Source organism: Protopterus annectens, chromosome 3.part0 (genome assembly GCF_019279795.1).
Source record: "Protopterus annectens isolate FY-2018-M chromosome 3.part0, PAN1.0, whole genome shotgun sequence".
NCBI lineage: Eukaryota > Metazoa > Chordata > Ceratodontiformes > Protopteridae > Protopterus > Protopterus annectens.
In genome coordinates this window covers 918,937,467-918,956,771 of record NC_056731.1, presented here as the reverse complement: position 1 = coordinate 918,956,771, position 19,305 = coordinate 918,937,467, and the positions used below count along the sequence as shown (strand labels likewise).

Sequence of the window (19,305 nt, the reverse complement as noted above, 5' to 3'; positions counted from 1 at the left end):
TGCACGTTAGGCCCGGCAAGCCAGCACGTAAAAACTCTACTGCCAATCATTAGCGGACCGGAGTTCCGTTGTGGCGACCCCTAACCGGGAAAAGCCGAAAGGCACAAACAAACAACATTGTGCAGTATTGTCATAGTGGTTCAGTTCTTTTTTTTCCTCACAGAAGGTGCTGAGATTTTTCTCTAAAGACTTTGATGGTAAAGTGTCAGATCCGAGTCTACTGCAACCTTAACCCACTTTGGATCCGATGGAAATTTGTCAGATCTTACATCACCCGAACTGGGATCTTTGGCAAAGATCGGGTGCCTTCTAAGTGTGGTTCCGGCTCGTATGTGTTGTAGTTTACCATTTCTGGTCTGTCCTTGCAGATCCGAGCTTGCAGGGGTGCCTTCTTTCTGTTCGACATTAGGCTTGTCTTCCACTCCAAACTCCTACTTTTTGCGTGGATTCTGACTTTTTGTTGCAGAACATTGACAACATCATGCCTTATCTAAATGAGAGAGATTTCAGTCAGATCTTAAGTCTTCGGATCCAGCAAACCGATGTACTTGGTTCAGGAGCATTCCTTTCAGCTATACAGCCCAACTTTTTGCATGGAGAATTCACATACTTCTCAACTGTACAGGTTTTTGCAGAAGGTCCAGTTTTTTGCCTCATATTTTTGTTCCATTTTTTTCATAAAATTTTGATTTCTGGCAAATTAGTAGCAAATCATTTAAGATTGAAGTTTAAAACTAATAACAGACCTTTGAGTTTTAGACTTTATGCTATTCCGAAAATTAATGATAATGTAAAACCATGTTCTATTAACTTTCTAAGTTGTAAGAGCAATATTTAAAAGTTGTCCCTAATTTTTTTTTACTTTTGTCCCATTTTTATTATACCTTTGTCCAGATTTCTTGCTCTAAGAGGGAACACAGAGGACTGAAGTCACAGAATAGTGATATGTATTTGGGTTTCAGACAATATCCTTCAGTAAATGCATGCCAAGACAGATCTTGCCATACTAGTAACATATTACAACATATTGACATATTACAACATATTGTATTTGTTCCTGACAAGTCAGATATTCCTGGTCACTAAATGTCAGTCATTAAATAAATTTAGGACTTTTTTTTGATATTCAGAGTCACCATCTTTCAGTGCCAATCCTTATTGTAGCTGCATGCGATCCATCCTTTGTTTTGGATGAGAGTCAGAATTTGGGCTGTTCCTGGCTCGGTTGCTTGCTCTGATGGAAGTTGCTCCTTAAGCATCCATTGGTTCCCTTTATGTGTTCTTCTCTTTGTGTTGTGTTTGGTTGCATCCTGAGTCTTCGGATCTGGTAAATGGGCGTAGTTTGGTTCCGAATTATACCTTTCAACCGTCCGGATTTTTTGACTCAAAATACTGGTCTGTTTGTTCATAAAATCTTTAGTCTTTGGGCAAATCTCTGAGGATTGGGGTCACCAAACAATGACATGTATTTGAGTTTTAGACTTCATATTCTTCATGAAATGCATACTAATGCAAATCCTGTTTTTTTTCTATCAGCTTTCTAACTTTATAAGAGCATTAATTATTTAAAAATTTGTCCCTATGTTTGACACTTTGTTCCCTGTTATTCTAGTTTTTTTGTCCATATTTCTTGTGTTAAGACGTTGAAAGATATGTTTCACTGAGGAGCCTTTCTCTTGGTTATTTAGATTCTTTTTGCCTCAAGCTATTGTTCTGTCCTCTTTTTTCTTTTGAGTAGAGTTTGGAAGTTACCAGTAAAACTTCGGATCCTACGACTTTGGATCAAGAGATTTGGGACTACCTTGGCATCCTAGTTCCCTTTAGGTAGGTGCATATGGCTGATGTCCTTCCATTAGATCATGGACCTTGACCTAATTGGAGGGAGTAATTCTTCAGGTGGTGTCTGGAACCTTTCTTCGGCCATTTTGGATCAGAACCTGGCTTTCCTTTGAATCCTGTACATTTGTCAGTTGTTGATCCTGAATTCTAGTAACTGTTGAACTTCATTCGTGGAGTGAGTCATGTCTTGAAATCTCTCTTCCTTTTTTTCTCTCATTTGGCTTATTTGTGAAAATTAGAATGGGATAATATCAACGTTGCTCAAGACAAGGATGCAGATGGGCACCAGTGAACAGGAAAGTTGATTAAAACGAGTGGCTTCAAAAAAAAAAAAGTGGGGTGGGGGGACAGCTAACAGAGCGGAGTTCCTCTGACTATCCTTCTGTGCAGTGTCTGGGATGGAGGACAGTTTTTTGTGAGGTGTATTTATACTTAGGTGGTGTGTCTTTTCGAATTGCTGAATTGTCTAACACACTTAAGGGCTATTGGAAGGTCCAGTGTGAATCTGTCTTGGTCTCTGTCTGCTATTGACCCCCCCCAAAATTCTTTCCATCAGACTATCTTCATCCTTTTCTGTGATAAATTTTTGTTGTTGTACCAGGTTGAGCAGAAGAGAGAGTACTGAAAATGTATGGATGCAAAGAAAGGAATTTATTCAAAGGTCTCACTAGATCTTTTGTAGTCTGAACTAGAGACCACTTTGGGTCTCGTTGCATTGAAAAGTCAGTTCATCAGACTTTTTCTATTTGTCTGCCACTTGACTTACCCTTTCTAAACATTTTTCAGGTTAATTCGAATAACCCAGGTATCCACATGGTTTGTCCCCTAGTGGATTTAAAACAACAAACTAGGGGAAAACAAAAATTTTTTTTCCAGGTATCAAGAGCCTAAGGGGAGTGTGTCACAGCGGGCGACTTCTAACATCTGCCTTCTAGTGGCATCACATAGTCCTGACATAGCAAAATAGCTGAACAGGCCCCTTTTTACTACCTCACGGCTTGCATCTCTATGATTATGTGATGGAAATAATTGATCAGTTAATAGCACTAATTTGACTACAACTTTTCTTGTATACCATCAGTACAATAAATCTGAGCTTATTGTAAAAGCATCCACAGAAAATTTCTCCCTTGATTTCCAGTGTGATTTAACAACAGCTAAGTGGAACAATATGGTAATCTTCTAGGATCCTACTGTCCTCATCAAACTGTTTTCCCATTTTAATAGACGGACAAACTCATTCTTAGTACACCTTTCTGACCATTACAAAGATATTATCTGATGTTGTAAATCTTTATTCAGTCCTTACTGTTGGAACTGACACTGCCGATACAAAGCTCACGCCAGCCAAAAACTCTCAGCTAAGACCTACCCACAATTCCCCTCTCATAGTCTCTTCAGATCTCGTTTTGCCACATTCCTTGTCAGACGTGCCAAGCCTTCTCTCAGCTAAGTGTAGCTTTTTTGTGGTTCTTTCGAGTCTTTAGTGTTTGTTAGACAGTTTTTGTCATCTAAAGTTATTTCTCATCTCTACCGTCTTCATTTCCTGACTAAACCCTACCCACTACCTTGGTAGTTCTTTCCTACCATTGTTGGTACTACTCCCTCTCTCCCTACCTTAGTAGGCCCTCCTCTTACCTTTTTGGTATTTTAGTACCATTGTTGGTACTCTCTTCCTGCTATCTGTACAAAAAAAGAGCTTTCTTTCAGTGTTCTATCTCTTGTTGCTAGATATAGTTTGTTGTATGGTAGTTCAAGTGTGTTATAATGGCGGATAAGGCCAAGCTTGGGTTCAAGCAGTGTGATAAGTACGGGAGTAAGATGCCAAATTCTCACGGTCACGCCCTGTGTGTTTACTGTTTGGGCGTTGACCACCTTAATGTTTCTTGTGACAGTTGTTCTAGCTTCAGCAATCGTACTTTGGCTGAATGCAAGAACAAGCTTATTCTAAAGGGTATGCTGAAATCACCCTTCACGGAGCCTCTTTCTGGGATGGAGGTCTCACCACCTCCTAAGCATAAGGACATAAAGAAGCATAAGGAGAAACGGAGTCTTTCGGTTCCAACACCAAGGTTCCTGTCTTCTCCCTCAGTGCCATCCTTGATTCTGACTCAGACTCCTTCCACTGTACTGGCTGGTGCCGACTTTGACACAGGCTCTGATCACTGCACCTGCATCAGCACCATCCCTGGCCATGGTGCCAATGTCTTACACTGCTTCACTGGTAATGACACCTTCAGTTCCAAAGGTCGAGCACCTTCCCAGAACTAGGTATTCTCCATTTTATGACCCCTTTTTAGGATAACAATTTAGTCCTTTTCTTGAGAGACCAGACTCCCCATCAGCATCGTTGTTCAGATCCACCAGGAGTCTTTCGGAACAGGGTGTAGTGAGGGTTGTGGACCAGCTTCTGGCAGCTAGAGGATTAACCACCCAGACCAGGTTTTCCCTCCCTCTTGGAACGGAAGCTCTCACGGCCTATTCTCCTGTCTATCGTCCTCCGACCAGGTTTCTGAGACTTCGGTACTGATGGCCATGCCCGGTGCATACTGTCTCAGCTCCGACAGCAGAGGCTTCCCTGTTGGCATCGATTACTCTTGGTGCAATGGCTCCTTTGGAACTGGCGCACTCTCGGAGCAGTGATTGGGCTGTTGGCAGTGTGGCACCTAGTTCGGCAACTATTTTTTTCTGTGGCGCCGTCTACGGCCACGGCTCTCCTGGCAGCTGCCGGTCCTCTCAGAGCTCCTCACCTGGAGGCGGGCTCCTCGGGGCAGGGTGTGACTCCGGTTCCGAGGTCGTTCTTCTCGGTTCCAGGCTCCCATTCCTCCTTAGGCAGACCTGCTTTCCAGGTGATTGAGAGGGTCATTACTTCAACAGTCTGGCAGTTGACACCATTGGCATTGGAACCAGACCCCCCCCCCCCTAGCATGTAGCTGTCCCACCCTTTTACTCTGGAACCTTGAGCATGGGAGCTGAAAGACCTGCCCTTCAAGGGAACCCTTTCTTCAGGGTCCTCCTCAGAAGACCCCACTGGGGTGCCACCCTGTTAGAAACTTTGCAAGAGGAAGCATCTTGATTCCCCTGAGGAATCACTGAAGTGAAGACACCGATTGCGATGAGGGAGAAGGCTCCCCACTGTCTCCCCTGGAAGACATCTCATTTGGAGACATTCTTGAGATCCTCAAGCAGAGGGGAGAGTGGAATCCCTCCAACCCTTCGGAGGAATCGGTGTTCTTGCAGGCTTTCCGTGCTCGACCATCTACTTCCTGGGTGACCCCACCTGCAGATGAGTTCATTAGACTCATTTTGCAGCGTGCCTGGAAGGCCCTGGACAACATAGAACCCGTCCCCCGGAAGCCTGATAACATTTTTTCCACTCCTGAAGACCAACCCAGTTGGTCCAAACAGCTGGTAGTCGATTCCATGGTCGTGACAGTGGCCACCAAGAGGGAACTGGCAGACTATTGTTCCACTGTTCATCCCCGAACAGGGAGTCTTGGGCTATGGACAGACTGGAGAAGTGGACCTACGCTTTAGCGACCTTTGCCATTCGGTCTCTGAATTACCTGGCACACTTTACTCGCCTCCAGAGAGACCTAATTTTAGAAATGTCTGCCTCTTTAGCGGAGGTGCATGATACTGTTGCCTCGCAGCTAGCTACCCTGGAATCAATCTTGAACTCCTCGATGCGCTTGATTTCTCACACTACCGAGGGGCAGCTCAAGCAGCCGCATCAGGCATTGTTATGAGACGGCATGCTTGGATGCATTTGTGTGACTTTGCGGACCCTTTTAAATCTTCTTTTGTCAACGTGCCTGTTGACGAATTCTTCCCTTTTTGGTCCCAAAGTAAGAGACACACTTTCATGTAGTGAGAAGGACGGAAAGACCTTGTCTGCTGTGGGCATACATTTTTCCACCCCCCCCCCCAGAGATCCTACTCCAGGAATGGGGGGGGGGATTTTTTGTGACACTCGTGATGAGCAATCCCCCCCCCCCCCAGGGCAGAGGAGGCAACTCATCCAAAAGACGCCCCTTTTGGGGCAGAGGGGGTCCGCACAACCAGGGTGCTAGAGATTCCTTCTCTGGCCGACCCTTCCAGCGCTGCTGAACAGCAGCCCAATTCCTTTCCTTTGGAAGCAGTCGGGTCGATTTTCTCTGCACCTACAGGCCTGGCAACTCATAACAATGGATGCGTGAGTGCAGAGAATAATAACCAGATGCTATCATATCCCATTCAACCTCACTCCCAGACTCGTAAAATGAATCCCCGATGTCCCACCTGGTCAGAGGGAGGCTGCAGCCTTAGAAATCGAAAAGCTGCTAAGAAAAAGAGTCATCCAACCAGTCCCACCAGACCAAAGAGGATCTGGCTTTTACTCTTAAGTTCTTTTAGTGCCAAAAAATACACGAGACTAGAGACCAATCCTGGATCTCAGCTTACTAAACAAATTCATCAAACCTCAAAAATTCCAGATGGTCATGGGTACAGTCCATTCTCCCCTTTCTTGGGAAGGACAACTGGATGTGCTCTGTAGACCTCCAGGATGCGTATTACCACATAAAGATGGACAAACGCTCCCAGAGATTTCTCCGCTTCCGGCTGGGAGCCAGTAATTATCAGTTCAGGGTACTGCTCTTTGGTCTCTTGACAGCCCCCAGTGTGTTCACCAAATGTATGGCAGTCAAAGTAGCTCATCTCCGACTACAAGGATTCCAGGTGTTTCCATATCTAGACGATTGGCACCTTACCGCCATGACCAGGAATCTTCTCATTCTCAGTCTCTCTCACACTCAAGGCCTTGCTCTTCACCTAGGTATCACGATCAACATGGACAAATCACACACATCTCCAACAAGGGCACTGGAATTCATTGGAGCGATCTTCGACACAACGTTCTGTCAAGCTTCCCTTCCTCCTCACAGGCTTTCAAAAAGAAACCGGATTCATGTCCTCCTTCTGTAGACATTTGTACCAGCATGCCTTGTACTACAACTATTGGGCTGTATGGCAGCAACCATTACCTTAGTACCACTGGCAAAGTTCCACATGACTATTACAGTGGCTCCTTTCATCACAATGGTCGATCTTAACCCACCCACTCGACCACATGATACGCCTTACAAACCTTTGCAAGAAAGAAATGGTATGGTGGATGAAGCCAGAAGCAAATCTTTGGTGTCGACCGTTCTGTCTTCCCCAGCCGAGGGCCATGGTGACCACGGACACTTCCCTGTTAGGGGGGGGGGGGGTCACTTCCAGAGAAAGATGGTCCAAGGCACTTGGTTCCCCGTGGAGGCCAATTTGCACATAAATGTTCTGGAATTGAGGGCAGTTCTCTTAGTGTTGCAAGCATTCCACACATCCCTTCCTTCCGGGACCATTGCAATTCAGTCGGATAACATATCAGTTGTCCGGTACATCAACAGACAAGGTGGAACCAGGTCTTACCCCCTGAGTCAGGAAGCCATGAGAATTTGGCATTGGGCGATGGCTTCCAACCGCTTTCTCATAGCAACGCACGTTCCCGGGAGTTCCAATCTTATTGCAGACAATCTGAGCAGGAACATTTTGATACCTCACGAGTGGTCCTGCAGTCCAATAATAGCAGATCAGATCTTCCACCAATGGAGCAGGCCTTGCTGCGACCTGTTTGCTTCACCCCTAAACAATAAATGCAGAAGTTATTTTGCCCTGATCCCCCCTCAGGGGGAGTCACCGAGGGATGCTCTGACACACGATTGGCCCCCGTTTCCCCTCATCCCAAAATTTCTACAGAAAGCTCAAAGGTTGCGAAGTAAAGTGATCCTCCTTGCTCCTTATTGTTCCCGTTAAGTCTGGTTCCCATTCCTATTGCCTCACCTGATTCACAGCCCGTGGATCAATCCCAAGGTCTGCTGTCTCCTCAGGGACTGATTCACCCCAATCTCCACAGCCTCAAGCTCACAGCTTGGTTTCTCCACTTCTGATGATTGCCAGGCTACCTAATATTTCATCCCCTGTTCGCGAGATCCTTCTGGCCTCGCACAAACTGTCCACCAGAAAAATTTATTCCAGTAAGTGGACTAGGTTCTCTAGATGGGCCAAAGAACATAACATAGACCCCTTTTCCATGCCTATTCAGAAGATCATTCAATACCTCAAGACCCTGTTGCACACAGGAGCTTCAGCTTCAACAATTACAGTGCATTTAGCAGCTATTGCAAACTTTCACAATAGAATTGACAATTCATCTGTTTTGTCACACCGACTGTGCAAAACTTTCATGAAAGGAGTATTACATATTAAACGTCCTGTCAAGTTTCCTATAGAACCATGGGACTGAAAGTTGGTGCTTCAGTCATTAATGAGTCCTCTATTTGAGCCTTCTAATTCCTGTGATTTCAAATTTTTGTCTTGGAAAACTCTGCTTCTAGTAGCCCTTACCTCAGCGAGAAGAGTATCTGAGTTGCAGGCCTTGAGTGTCAAGAGACCTTACTTGATTTTTCATAGGGAAAGAGTGTCTCTACATACTGACCCCTCCTTTTTGCCCAAGGTCATTTCTGTTTTTCCCATTAATCAATATATTGACCTACCGTTTTTTTTCCCCCACCATTCAAATAGAGGGGAATACCTTCTGCGTACCCTCGATGTTCATAGACAACTTTGTTTCTACTTGTACAGAACTAAATCTTTCAGAAAATTGGATCAATTGTTTGTGGCCTTTGCAGGGCTGAGAATGGTTAAGCCTGTTTCAAAAACGACTTTATCTTCTTGGCTCAGAAACACCATTATTTTCATCTACCATCAAAACAAAGTGTCCTACCTTACAAAATAAAGGCTTACTTTACTAGATCAATGGCCACCTCGGTGGCCTTTCATTCCAGAGCCTTTATGGATGATATCTGTGCACCAGCCACTTGGGCAAGACGTCATACCTTTATCACTCATTGCAAATTGGATTTGGCCTCCAGGGGATGAGCATCTTTTGGTTCTGTGGTGCTCAGGAATGTCGTTCCTTAGGGCCACCCAGGACTCAAGTAGTTGGGGACTCGGTCCTAACAGTAAGGAATGAATAAAGATTTACAACATCAGATAAAGAAGTTATGTCTTACCATAACATTCCATCTGTGTTGTAGATCTTTATTCATGCATTGCTTCCCGCCCTCCTTCTCCCTGCCTAGACTCCTGGTGGACTTTAGGATTTCCTTATTAGTTAAGGTATCTGCTCAGACAGAGGCTCCTACTATATTATTATTTCTGTATTATAATGGCGGGCAAACCCGATCTGAAGAGACTATGAGAGGGGCATTGTGGGTAGGTCTTCGCTGATAGTTTTTGGCTGGCACGAGCTTGGTACCAGCCGTGTCGGTTCCGAGGACGGAACCAAAGTCCTAACAGTAATGAATGAGTAAGTATCTACAACACAGATGGAACGTTGTGGTAAGGCATAACTTCTTTTTTCCTTTGCTTTGAACTTTATCTGCAATAATTTCCTTGGATTATAGATCCAGGTCTTCTGTCATCTGACGGACATGGTCCTTCCGTTCTAATCTAAAACTGACTCTTATTCCCTGGTTCTTCTTATATCTTTAACTTTCCATTGATTCTTCACTGAGAAACTTTTCAGAAGTTAATTATGAAGGCTGCTTTATAGGGCAGACCAGAATAAGATAAATTCTAAAACTTAAATCTTCCAATACCTCATGTCCTAAGCTATCTTTTTTTATTCTACCTTGGCTTCGAATTCTTCATAAGGAGGTCTCATAAAGATCAGATTTCAGTCTCTGATATTAAAAAGACTCCGTTAAATGATCCAACTACCTCTTTGGCTCCAAGAAAAACAAAATTATCAGAAGCAACTTTGTCAGATCAGATGCAATCCAAACCAGATCCATCAATGCCTGAATCTTCTACCTTCATAAACTTGCTTAAAATACGGTAGTCACCATCAGTCGACCTGGTCCCCTCCAAGGTATATTCCCCTTTCTAGAAAGACAAAGGTCTACATCATTATATTCCATTAGTTCTTTGAGAAGCCTCATAGAACAAATTGTGGAAAACGTAGTGAGGAAAAGTCTTTCAGTGCAGAACCAGTTTTTCAAACTACAGCTCACACCTATCTCTACTTTTATGTAGGATTCCAGGATTCTTTCCAAATTGTCACAATATTAAGAAAATTATTTTTAATAGTTACCATTTTCGGAAATTCTTACTTTGCAGATCCTGTTGCACCATGTAAATTAAATTTGATAGTGTAAACTTTCAAATATTTCCCCTGTAAACCTGCATCTTTATGTAAAAAAAGAATAGGGTCATGTTGAATACAAACCCCTCTCTACCCCTAAGATGGTGCACGAGTTTATTATAAGGGGAAATACATGTTCCTTTTACTAGTTGTGCATGTGCAGTTATATTCACAACTACAATATATGTATGATACGTTAAGAAGTCTATTCTACCAGTCCTTTCCTTTCAACAGAACAAGTTGGCAAATTTATCATAAACGTGAATTTAGCCAGACAGTTAGACAGGTTGCCTTTCATTTGTCTGTAATAAAAGTACTTCTTTCTCTACCAAAACCACAAAAGAATCAATGTTAAGTTGTCCAATCTCACCTTCGTTCTTGCTTGATGGGTTTGAAGCTGATCCTCGACTCTGACTCAGCCGCTTACTATAGCTCGAGAGCTCTTTACTGGCTCGAGGCTACCCCTTATCCCAGAATGCCCAGCGTCAGCTACCCAGATCTCGCTTGCTGCTTTAGCTGCGAGGTAGCGATCAATACTGGCTCAGGCTTAGTATAATTTTTTTCTCTATTAAACTCAAATATTGTGCTTAAAATTTGATATATATTTTCTCTCTTGTTGTAGTTTGTAAGTTTCCTTTATTGTAAACCCCTTATCTCATCCTTGCTGTGTTTTTCTCTGCTGTGTTGGCTGTCACCCCTTAGTCGCTAGGCCTTTTGTTATTTCCTGAACTCGTTTAATTTATAGAGTTCTTCCCCTTAAGGACAGCCATTTAAGTTAGAGGTCTCCTTTAAGGTCCTTATTAAGTTTTAGTTACTATTGTAGTTTGTCTTTTTGGTAAAATGTCTAAGGAAATTAAAACCTCTGGTTTTAAAAAGTGTGACTCATGCTGTCAGATGATGTCTCTGACAGATGGGCACACTAGTTGTGTTTACTGCTTGTGGTCTCTGCACCTGCAGGACTCTTGTGCTATTTGTCATGCCTTTAGTCCAAGGGTCCTGCAGGAGTGGAAAAACAAGCTTATCCCACGTGGATTGTTAAAACAGGATTCTCCAGCTAAAGCATCTCAGCCAGTAAAACCTTTGAAACCAGTCAAGCCATCGGCTCCATGTATGGAACCGACCTTGAGCTTGACAAACCAAATGTGTTGGTGTCATCTGGCACCGACAAGACTACCCCTCTATCGGCTCCAATTGGTGCCGATTCGCTCGGTGCCACAATCATTCAAAGTAAGTCCAGTAATCACTCATCTTCCCACTCCTCTCGATCCTCGAGGTTATCGGATCAGGATGTGGAGAGAGTGGTCAGTAGGTTGTTGAAGTTACAGGCCCTTGCTAAAATGCTTTTGAGCCCGCCTCAACAAGCTTAGGCTCCATCCGCGTCAATTTTGATTCCTCCTCTGACTATGCTTAGTTCAGAGCCAGAGTCCATGGATGCTCTGATAGTGGTTCCTTCGGCTCCGATGACATCCTGTTCAGCTCCGACGTTGGCTCCAATTACCTCAGTTCTTCCTCCCATTGAGGTATCTGGACACCGAAGCTCTCTCGTCGGCTCCGAGGGGGGGGGGGGCACCGGACCCTTGACTGACCCCGCTCTCCCTCTCGGAGCTTCGGCTCAGTTGACTTCCACTCCCACATCGACCTCAGAGCCGTCACCCTTGGCACAGGGTGGGATTTTTGTCTCTTTGGAGCTGGAGCCCTCCTTGTGTCAAGACCGTGGCACCTTAGAGGTCATGCGGAGAGTGCTGTCCCCACAGACAGCTCCACTGTCTGCTCCATCGGCTTCGTCCCCCTCGGTGCCTGTGACAACCTCTGCTCCTCCTCCAGCCCTAAAGCGTAGGGAACCTATGCCCCAGGACACCCCATTGGGTGAACCCTCTTCTTCCGAAACCTCCCCAGAGCATTCTGAAAGTGCAAGAGGAAGCACCAAGACTCCCCTGAGTCTGTCACCTCAGATACAGGACCTAGATGAATCAGAGGGGTCCCTTTCTGAAGATGTTTCATTTTTGGAGATCCTTGAGATTCTCAGGCAGAGGCGTAGCTGGACTTCCCTAGCCCCCTCCGAGGGCAAGTCTGTATACCTGGACGCATTTGGTTCCTGACCTTCCACCTCCTGAGTGTCTCCACCTTTTGATCCACTCATGTCTGTAGTGTCTCGAAAGGCTTGGTCAGCTCCAGATTCCATGGGACCTGTCCCGAGGAGACCCATTAAATTCATCACAGCTCCCCAAAACAAACAATTCTTAACTAAAGGTGTCCCAGTTGATGCCATGGTGGTAGCAGCAGCCACAAAGAGAGAGCTAGCTGAAACCTCCTCATCTGTCCATCCACCGAATAAAGGCTCTCATACGATGGACAGATATGGGAAGCAGATGTTTTCATCAGTGACCTTCCCCCTTAGGTCCCTGAACTATCTTTCCCATTTTACTAGGCTTCAGAGGGATCACCTAAAAAAGCTTGGAGATACCCTACAAGATCCCACAGCTAAGGGAGCTTCAGCCAAAGTAGCTACCCAGCTGGTGACTCTTAATTCAGTAGTCAACTCCTCCATGAGGCTTATTTCATACCCAGCCAATGGAGCGACTAGAGCTACAGGAACAGTAGTGGCTCTTAGGAGACATTCTTGGCTGCACCTGTGTCAGTTTGCAGAACCTTTCAGAGCGTCCTTCACCAATACCCCCTTTGATGGCTCCTCTCTGTTTGGGCCTCAGGTGAAAGATGCACTTACCAGGTGCCAGCAGGAAGGCAAGACGCTCTCTGATGTCGGAGTCCGTTTTTCCACTCCTACCAGACCATACCCAAAGGGTCCGAAGGGTGGAAAGATGTGGTTTTGAAAATCCCAGAAACCCTTGCCTGATGCACGTGGTGATTTTTTCCCCCAGGGGCAGAGGGGGAAATAATAACAATGGCAGATGCCATCCTCCTGGCAGACGGGGTCCGCAAAATCAGGGTGACAGAGATACGTTCTCTTCCAAACCCTATCAACATCCCTGAAGGGATGCATGACTGCTCAACTCTGGAGGCAGTCGAGGGAAGGCTTTCATTGTACCCAGTTGCCTGGCAAAATATTACAAAAGACAAATTGGTACTAGCCATTATATCCGGAGGTTACAAGATTCCCTTTCATCAGTCCCCTTTTGTTTAAAACAAAAATCCATCCCAGATGTTCCACCAATCTAAGGGATCAGGCAGTCACAGAAGTTTCAAGACTGCTAGAAAAAAGAGCCATCCAGGAAGTCCCCGCAGACCAAGTAGGATCCGCAACTTACTCAAGATTCTTTTTAGTGCCCAAAAAGACAGGGTCTGGAGACCAATTCTGGATCTCAGCAGGTTAAACAAATCTATACAAAAAGAAAAGTTCTGGATGGTAACACTGCAGTCCAGTCTCCCCTTTCTGGGTCGGGACAATTGGATGTGCTCCATAGATCTTCAGGACGCATACTATCATATAGAAATGGACAGACGGTCCAGGAGATTTCTATGCTTCCGGCTAGGGGCCAGTCATTACCTGTTCAGAGCTCTGCCCTTTGGTCTCGCCACGGCCCCCAGAGTGTTCACCAAATGCATGGCAGTAGTCACGGCTCACCTGAGACATCTAGGATACCAGGTGTTTCCTTATCTGGACGACTGACTCCTCACTGCTATCACCAGGCAACAACTTATAGAGGCACGTGATTATACCATCACATCCTGTGCTCAACTAGGCATCACAATAAACTACGAAAAATCTGCCTTGTTGCCCTGTCAATCTATTATATACATAAGAGCAGAACTAAACACAAGAAAAATGATTGTGTAAAATTGCCTCAGAAAATAGTTTGCATTATTCGAAAACAGGTGCCACTTCTCCTGAGGAGCAAAACAATTCAAGTCAAGTATGGTTCTGCAAGCTCTAGGGTTCACGGCAGCAGCCATTCTTCTAGTTCCCTCAGCACGCTTTCACATGAGAATCCTTCAGTGCCTTCTTTTCACACAATGGTCCTTCCAAGAATTACCCATGTCTCACTTGATGCTAGTTATGGAATCTTGCAAAAGACACCTTTCCTGGTGGATGGTCTCCCCACTAGTTACTCAGGGCAGACCTTTCATGGAACCCCATCCGGTCGCCACAGTGACCACGGATGCTTCCCTGATAGGGTGGGGGGAGCATTATCTAGGGAAGACAGTACAAGGACTTGGCAACCTCACGAGTACCACTTGCACATCAACGTCCTGGAAATGAGAGCTGTGTTCCTAGAGTTGCTAGCTCTTCAAGACTCTCTCCCTGCCGGGACTATTGCAATGCAGACGGACAATATGTCAGTGGTTTGGTACATCAACAAACAGGGCGGAACCAGGTCTTATCCCTTGTGCCGAGAAGCCCTCAGACTGTGGCAATGGGCAATTTCCTCTCAGTGTTTTCTGACAGCAATGCATATCCCTGGGACATCCAACATAATAGCGGACAGGCTCAGCAGGGCGATCCTCATGCCTCACGAGTGGTCTCTGAAACAGGAAATTGTGGATCTTATTTTCTGCAAATGGGGCCAGCCTTGCTGCGATCTCTTTGCCTCTCCCCTCAACAACAAATGCAGCAGCTACTTCTCCTTTTTTCCTCCTCCAGGTCAAACACTCAGGGACTCCTTTATGCATTTCCCCCCTTTCCCCTAATTCCAAAAGTCATTCAGAAAGCAAAATTGTTGGGTTGCAAAATTAGCCTTATTGCCCCCTATTGGCCTCGACAGGTTTGGTTTCCATTCCTTCACCTCACCTTCTAGCCCAAGCTTGGATTCTGGACCCAGTACCGGACCTCTTGATTCATCAGTCTACACCAGTCCCTCCAGTCTCTCAAGCTCACAGCTTGGTTACTCCACTTCCAATCCTAGCCAGGCTCCCCAATATTTCCCCAGCAGTGTGTGATGATATTGTTTCCTCCCATAAGACAAATACAAGGAAAGTCTATGCTAGCAAATGGAAAAGTATCTCTTACTGGGCAGAATCCATAAATTTAGATCCTTTTACAGCTCCTATACACAAGATTTTGGATTTCTTAGCAAAGCTGTTTCATTCTGGTGCAGCGGCTGCTATCATAAGAGTACAATTAGCTGCCATTTCAAATTTTCATGTTGGAGTTTCTAACTCCAGCATAATGTCTCTCAAACTCTGTAAGGCCTTCATGAGAGGTACATCTCTACTTAGACCCCCAGTAAAAGAGCCCCAGTTTGGTTCTGGCTGCCTTGATACTGCCCCCCTTTGAACCAGCAGCATCATGTTCCTTGAAAGTTCTCTCTTGGAAAACTTTTTTCTTAGTTGCTATTACGTCTGCCAGGCGTGTTTCAGAACTTCATGCACTATGTGTTCACCCTCCATACCTAGTTTTTCACAAAGACAGAGTTTCTCTGAGAACCAACCCATCTTTTCTACCTAAAGTTTGTTCAGAACACAATTTGAATCAATCCATTGACCCTCCTGTCTGTTTCCCTAATCATTTCAACAAGGCAGAATACAGATTACACCAAATGGATGTGCATAGACAACTGCATATCTATCTCCATAGAACTAAAGAGATGAGAAAATCAGATCAGTTGTTCCTTTCATTTGCTAACAACAAAAAAGGTCTTCCAGTTTCTAAAGTAACATTGTCAAAATGGTTATCAGACACCATAGCCCATACCTACCATTTGTGACAAAAAGATCTTCCAACAAAACCTAAAGGTCATTCAACCAGGTCAAGTAGCTACTTCGATAGCATTTCAATGTAGATTACCCATAGATTCAATTTGTGCAGCAGCTACTTGGGCAGATCCTCATACATTCATTTCTCATTGCAAAGTAGATGTGGTCTCCCAGGGCAGGGCTTCCTTTGGTTCCACAGTTCTGAAGAGTCTGTTCCAAAGAGCCACCCAGGATTGAGGTGCTAGGGACACTGTCCCATCCAGCAAGAACGAAGGTGAGATTGGACAACTTAACATAAAAAAGTTATGTACCTACCATAACGTTCCATGTTAGTTGTTCTTCATCTCGCCTTCCTTCTTGCGTCCCTCCCTCCGTCCCCCTTCCTTCAAGGATAGAGAGAAGTTTCTCAGTGGTTTCACTGGATAATTTGTTTTATTAGTTGCTTCCCAGCCAAACCATGACAGTTAACTGTATATCCAGGTCTATTAATTAATTATTTTCTATAATTATGTCTAGTGTGTGCTATCTCAAACGAGATCTGGGTAGCTGACGCTGGGCATTCTGGGATAAGGGGTAGCCTTGAGCCAGTAAAAAGCTCTCGAGCTGTAGTAAGTGGCCGAGTTGGAGCGGAGGATTGGCTCCGAACCCATCCAGCAAGAAGGAAGGCATGATGAAGGACAACTAACATGGAACGTTATGGTAGGTACATAACTTCTTTTTCAGTCAGATCTGTGACTTCTTTCTCTCTTTTTTCCAGTCCAGAACCTACATGGATGGTATATCTGTGGTTACATCTTGGCCAAATCCTCATACCCTTACAGTTAGATCTAAGGTCCAGAATTAGTACAGCCAATTGTACCCAGAAATATAAGTCCTTGGAGTCCACCAAGAAGTTCAGATAGCTAGGGAGTCTGACCCATAGGTGGACGATGAATGAAAATTGACATCAAATAAAGAAGTTATGTACTTGCCATAACGTTCCATCTGTGTTGTCCATTTTTATTCATCCTAAACTCCCCACCGACCCCACCCCTTCCTTTTCTCACTTCTGAATTCTGGAGGAGTGAGAGGCTTCAAGCATTGTCTGTGGAGTTGAGCCCCAAATGTAGCATTTCCCAACATATTTTCATAATTGGTTCATAGAGAAAGGAGAGTACTTTGTTTAGTACTAACTATGCTATTTATATTTATTTCCATATAGTTATTCCTTTATGGTCTTCCTGTCAAGCTGCAAACAAGATGAGGGATGCTAGGTGTGGTGCATTATGGGTAGGGAAGGAGCTCGAGAGTTTGTTAGAGACCCACAAGCTGGTGTAACGTCCAAGTCGAATTCAAGGGTTGGATCCGGACCCATAGGTGGAGGATGAATGAAAATGGACAACACAGATGGAACATTATGGTAAGTACATAACTTTTTTTCAGTCAGAAATCGAGTAATAACGATAACAGTTTTGTATCAGCACAGATTATACTCTTTACAAATTACAATTTTAATCAAAATTGTACAGCAGATAACTGTTTATTTCCAAAGTAATCATTTTTGAAGCTATCCTGAAGTTTTAAGCAGAGAGAACAGAGCTACCAAAAATGTTTAAAGAATGTAATTTTGTTGCCAATGATCTCATTCTGCAGACACAGTCAGTTGCCTTCATGCTGTTAGTAAATACCTTCCAGATTGTCTGTGCTGCTGCCGCCATGTAAAATAGGCTAGCTGATCAACTTAAGTCTTGTGATTTTGTTTCTCCTATCTCATGTTTGTTCTTGTATTTCAGCTAACCATATGGATGGTACCCTTTGGAATCTGGTAGGAGCCTTTCCAAGAATCAGAGTTTCTATAGCCTCACAGACTGTAGTCCTTCCTGACAACAAGCAATGTCACAGGCTTCTTGTTTAAGTCCTGTGCTAAATTTCTCACTTTTTAGCAAGCAGAAAAGCACACTGAGAGTTGTATTAGAGTAGACTGCATATTGCTGAGTAATGCAAGTAAATGTGGATAAAGCTTTGCTAGCTGCAGTGAAAAGGTGTGTTGCCTTTATTTCTCCATTGTTGAATGTGGCTGCCAGTCATCATGGAGTCGTGCAATTGGCTTTCTTCATATCCACAAGGAAGGAAAAACTGCAGTTCAGAAAAGGGCCGAATTCAGATTGCTTTGAATTTACAGCAAGAATGGATGGCATCTGAATCTGAAGAATAGTCCTCTAAAATCCTGGAGACAGCCCAGGAGACCGAGTGAAATGCAGCCTGAAAGCAGCAGTGTATCTTTTAAACAAGAAATGCCATCACTGTAGAAGTCACTCAAAACCCACTTATGTTGGAATAGCTGAATACACTGCAGAATGCTTTACAAACTTGTGTGTTTCAGTAGTGTATTTCATGGAGCATTGAGCGGGATGATTGTTATGTTCACAGTCTATGCATTTGTTGCCAAGCCATACATAATTATTTTCTAGACATTATGAACTAACAGTGAGTACCAAGTTTTTGAGTACTTACAGAAGTGCAACATTTCTTTTACTGTTCTGTAACATATTGCCTTACATTTGAACTTTCTGTTCAGATTATAAATAACTTTTTAAGTTAAATATAAAATATGCACTGTTTTAAAATGTAAATTATTTTAGAACACTTTAACAAAAGAAGCACCAGACTTTTAGTGCCTTAATTTGAAAATATTTTTTATTACTGCCACAGCATTCATTACTTGTACAGATTTTAGATGTTTGTATCCTATCATGCATTTCTTGCAGTTCCAATATTATATTTTAATTGATAATAAATTAAAGTCAAAGATGTCTGTGAATTAGCAGTCTTTGATAAGCTGCTAGTGAGGGTTTTCATTTATAAAACAAAATCTGCAAGAAATTTGAATTACAATATGCATTAAGGAAGAAAATATATATTTCTGTAATATTTAAAAATTTCACTCCCAGTGGTATAGGATTAGCAGTCTGAATGCTGTTTGTAAGTTCTTGATAATTGACAAGAATACATTTCTGGTATGGGCAGTTTGTTTTTTATTTTTATTTTATATGTATATTTTTTTAACCAGATACCTCCAGAGTAATTTATAATGGCTTTGCAGTTATATGTATTAAAAAATAAAAAAAAGCACTGGAAATAATGTGTTTTAGAATAATTTGCATGTTTGGAACTGAAAGCCGCACTGATGGATATGTCACAATAAACATATCTGTGTCTACATCATAATGCTTGTGGTAATTTCATGAAAAACAGTTTTAAAGGAGAAATTTATTTTAGCATATTCTGAGAAGTAGGCATTTTTCTTTGTTCTTTTTTCCCCGTCATTGGTATTTTCCATTGGTTATCAGCTTTGGATATTAAAGATCCACTCACACGGTAAATAATGCTGCCTTTCATCATGGAAGTCATGATTTTGAATATATTTTAACATTTTTAAGTGCATATCTTTGTTGCATGTGTGAATCCAAGAGCATGTTTATATGCATTAACAACCAAAGATGACATTATTTGATACCTTCAAAGTGTTGTCTTTCAACAAATAAGTGTTCTGTCTCCCTGTATACAAATGTGTCCAAAACGGTTTAATTTATTTTCACAGTACTCAC

General features: G+C 43.4%; 1 protein-coding gene across 1 annotated transcript in view; it reads left to right on the top strand.

Moving 5' to 3' along the window:
- ROCK1 (Rho associated coiled-coil containing protein kinase 1) overlaps nt 1-18,925 on the top strand; it is a 4,526,103-nt gene extending 4,507,178 nt beyond the window's left edge. Inside the window, exon 32 of the mRNA XM_044065727.1 lies at nt 17,491-18,925. Within this exon, the coding sequence (XP_043921662.1) occupies nt 17,491-17,494 (4 nt within the window). The 3' untranslated portion in view covers nt 17,495-18,925. The remainder of the gene's footprint in view (nt 1-17,490) is intronic.
- The last annotated feature ends 380 nt before the right edge of the window (nt 18,926-19,305 follow it).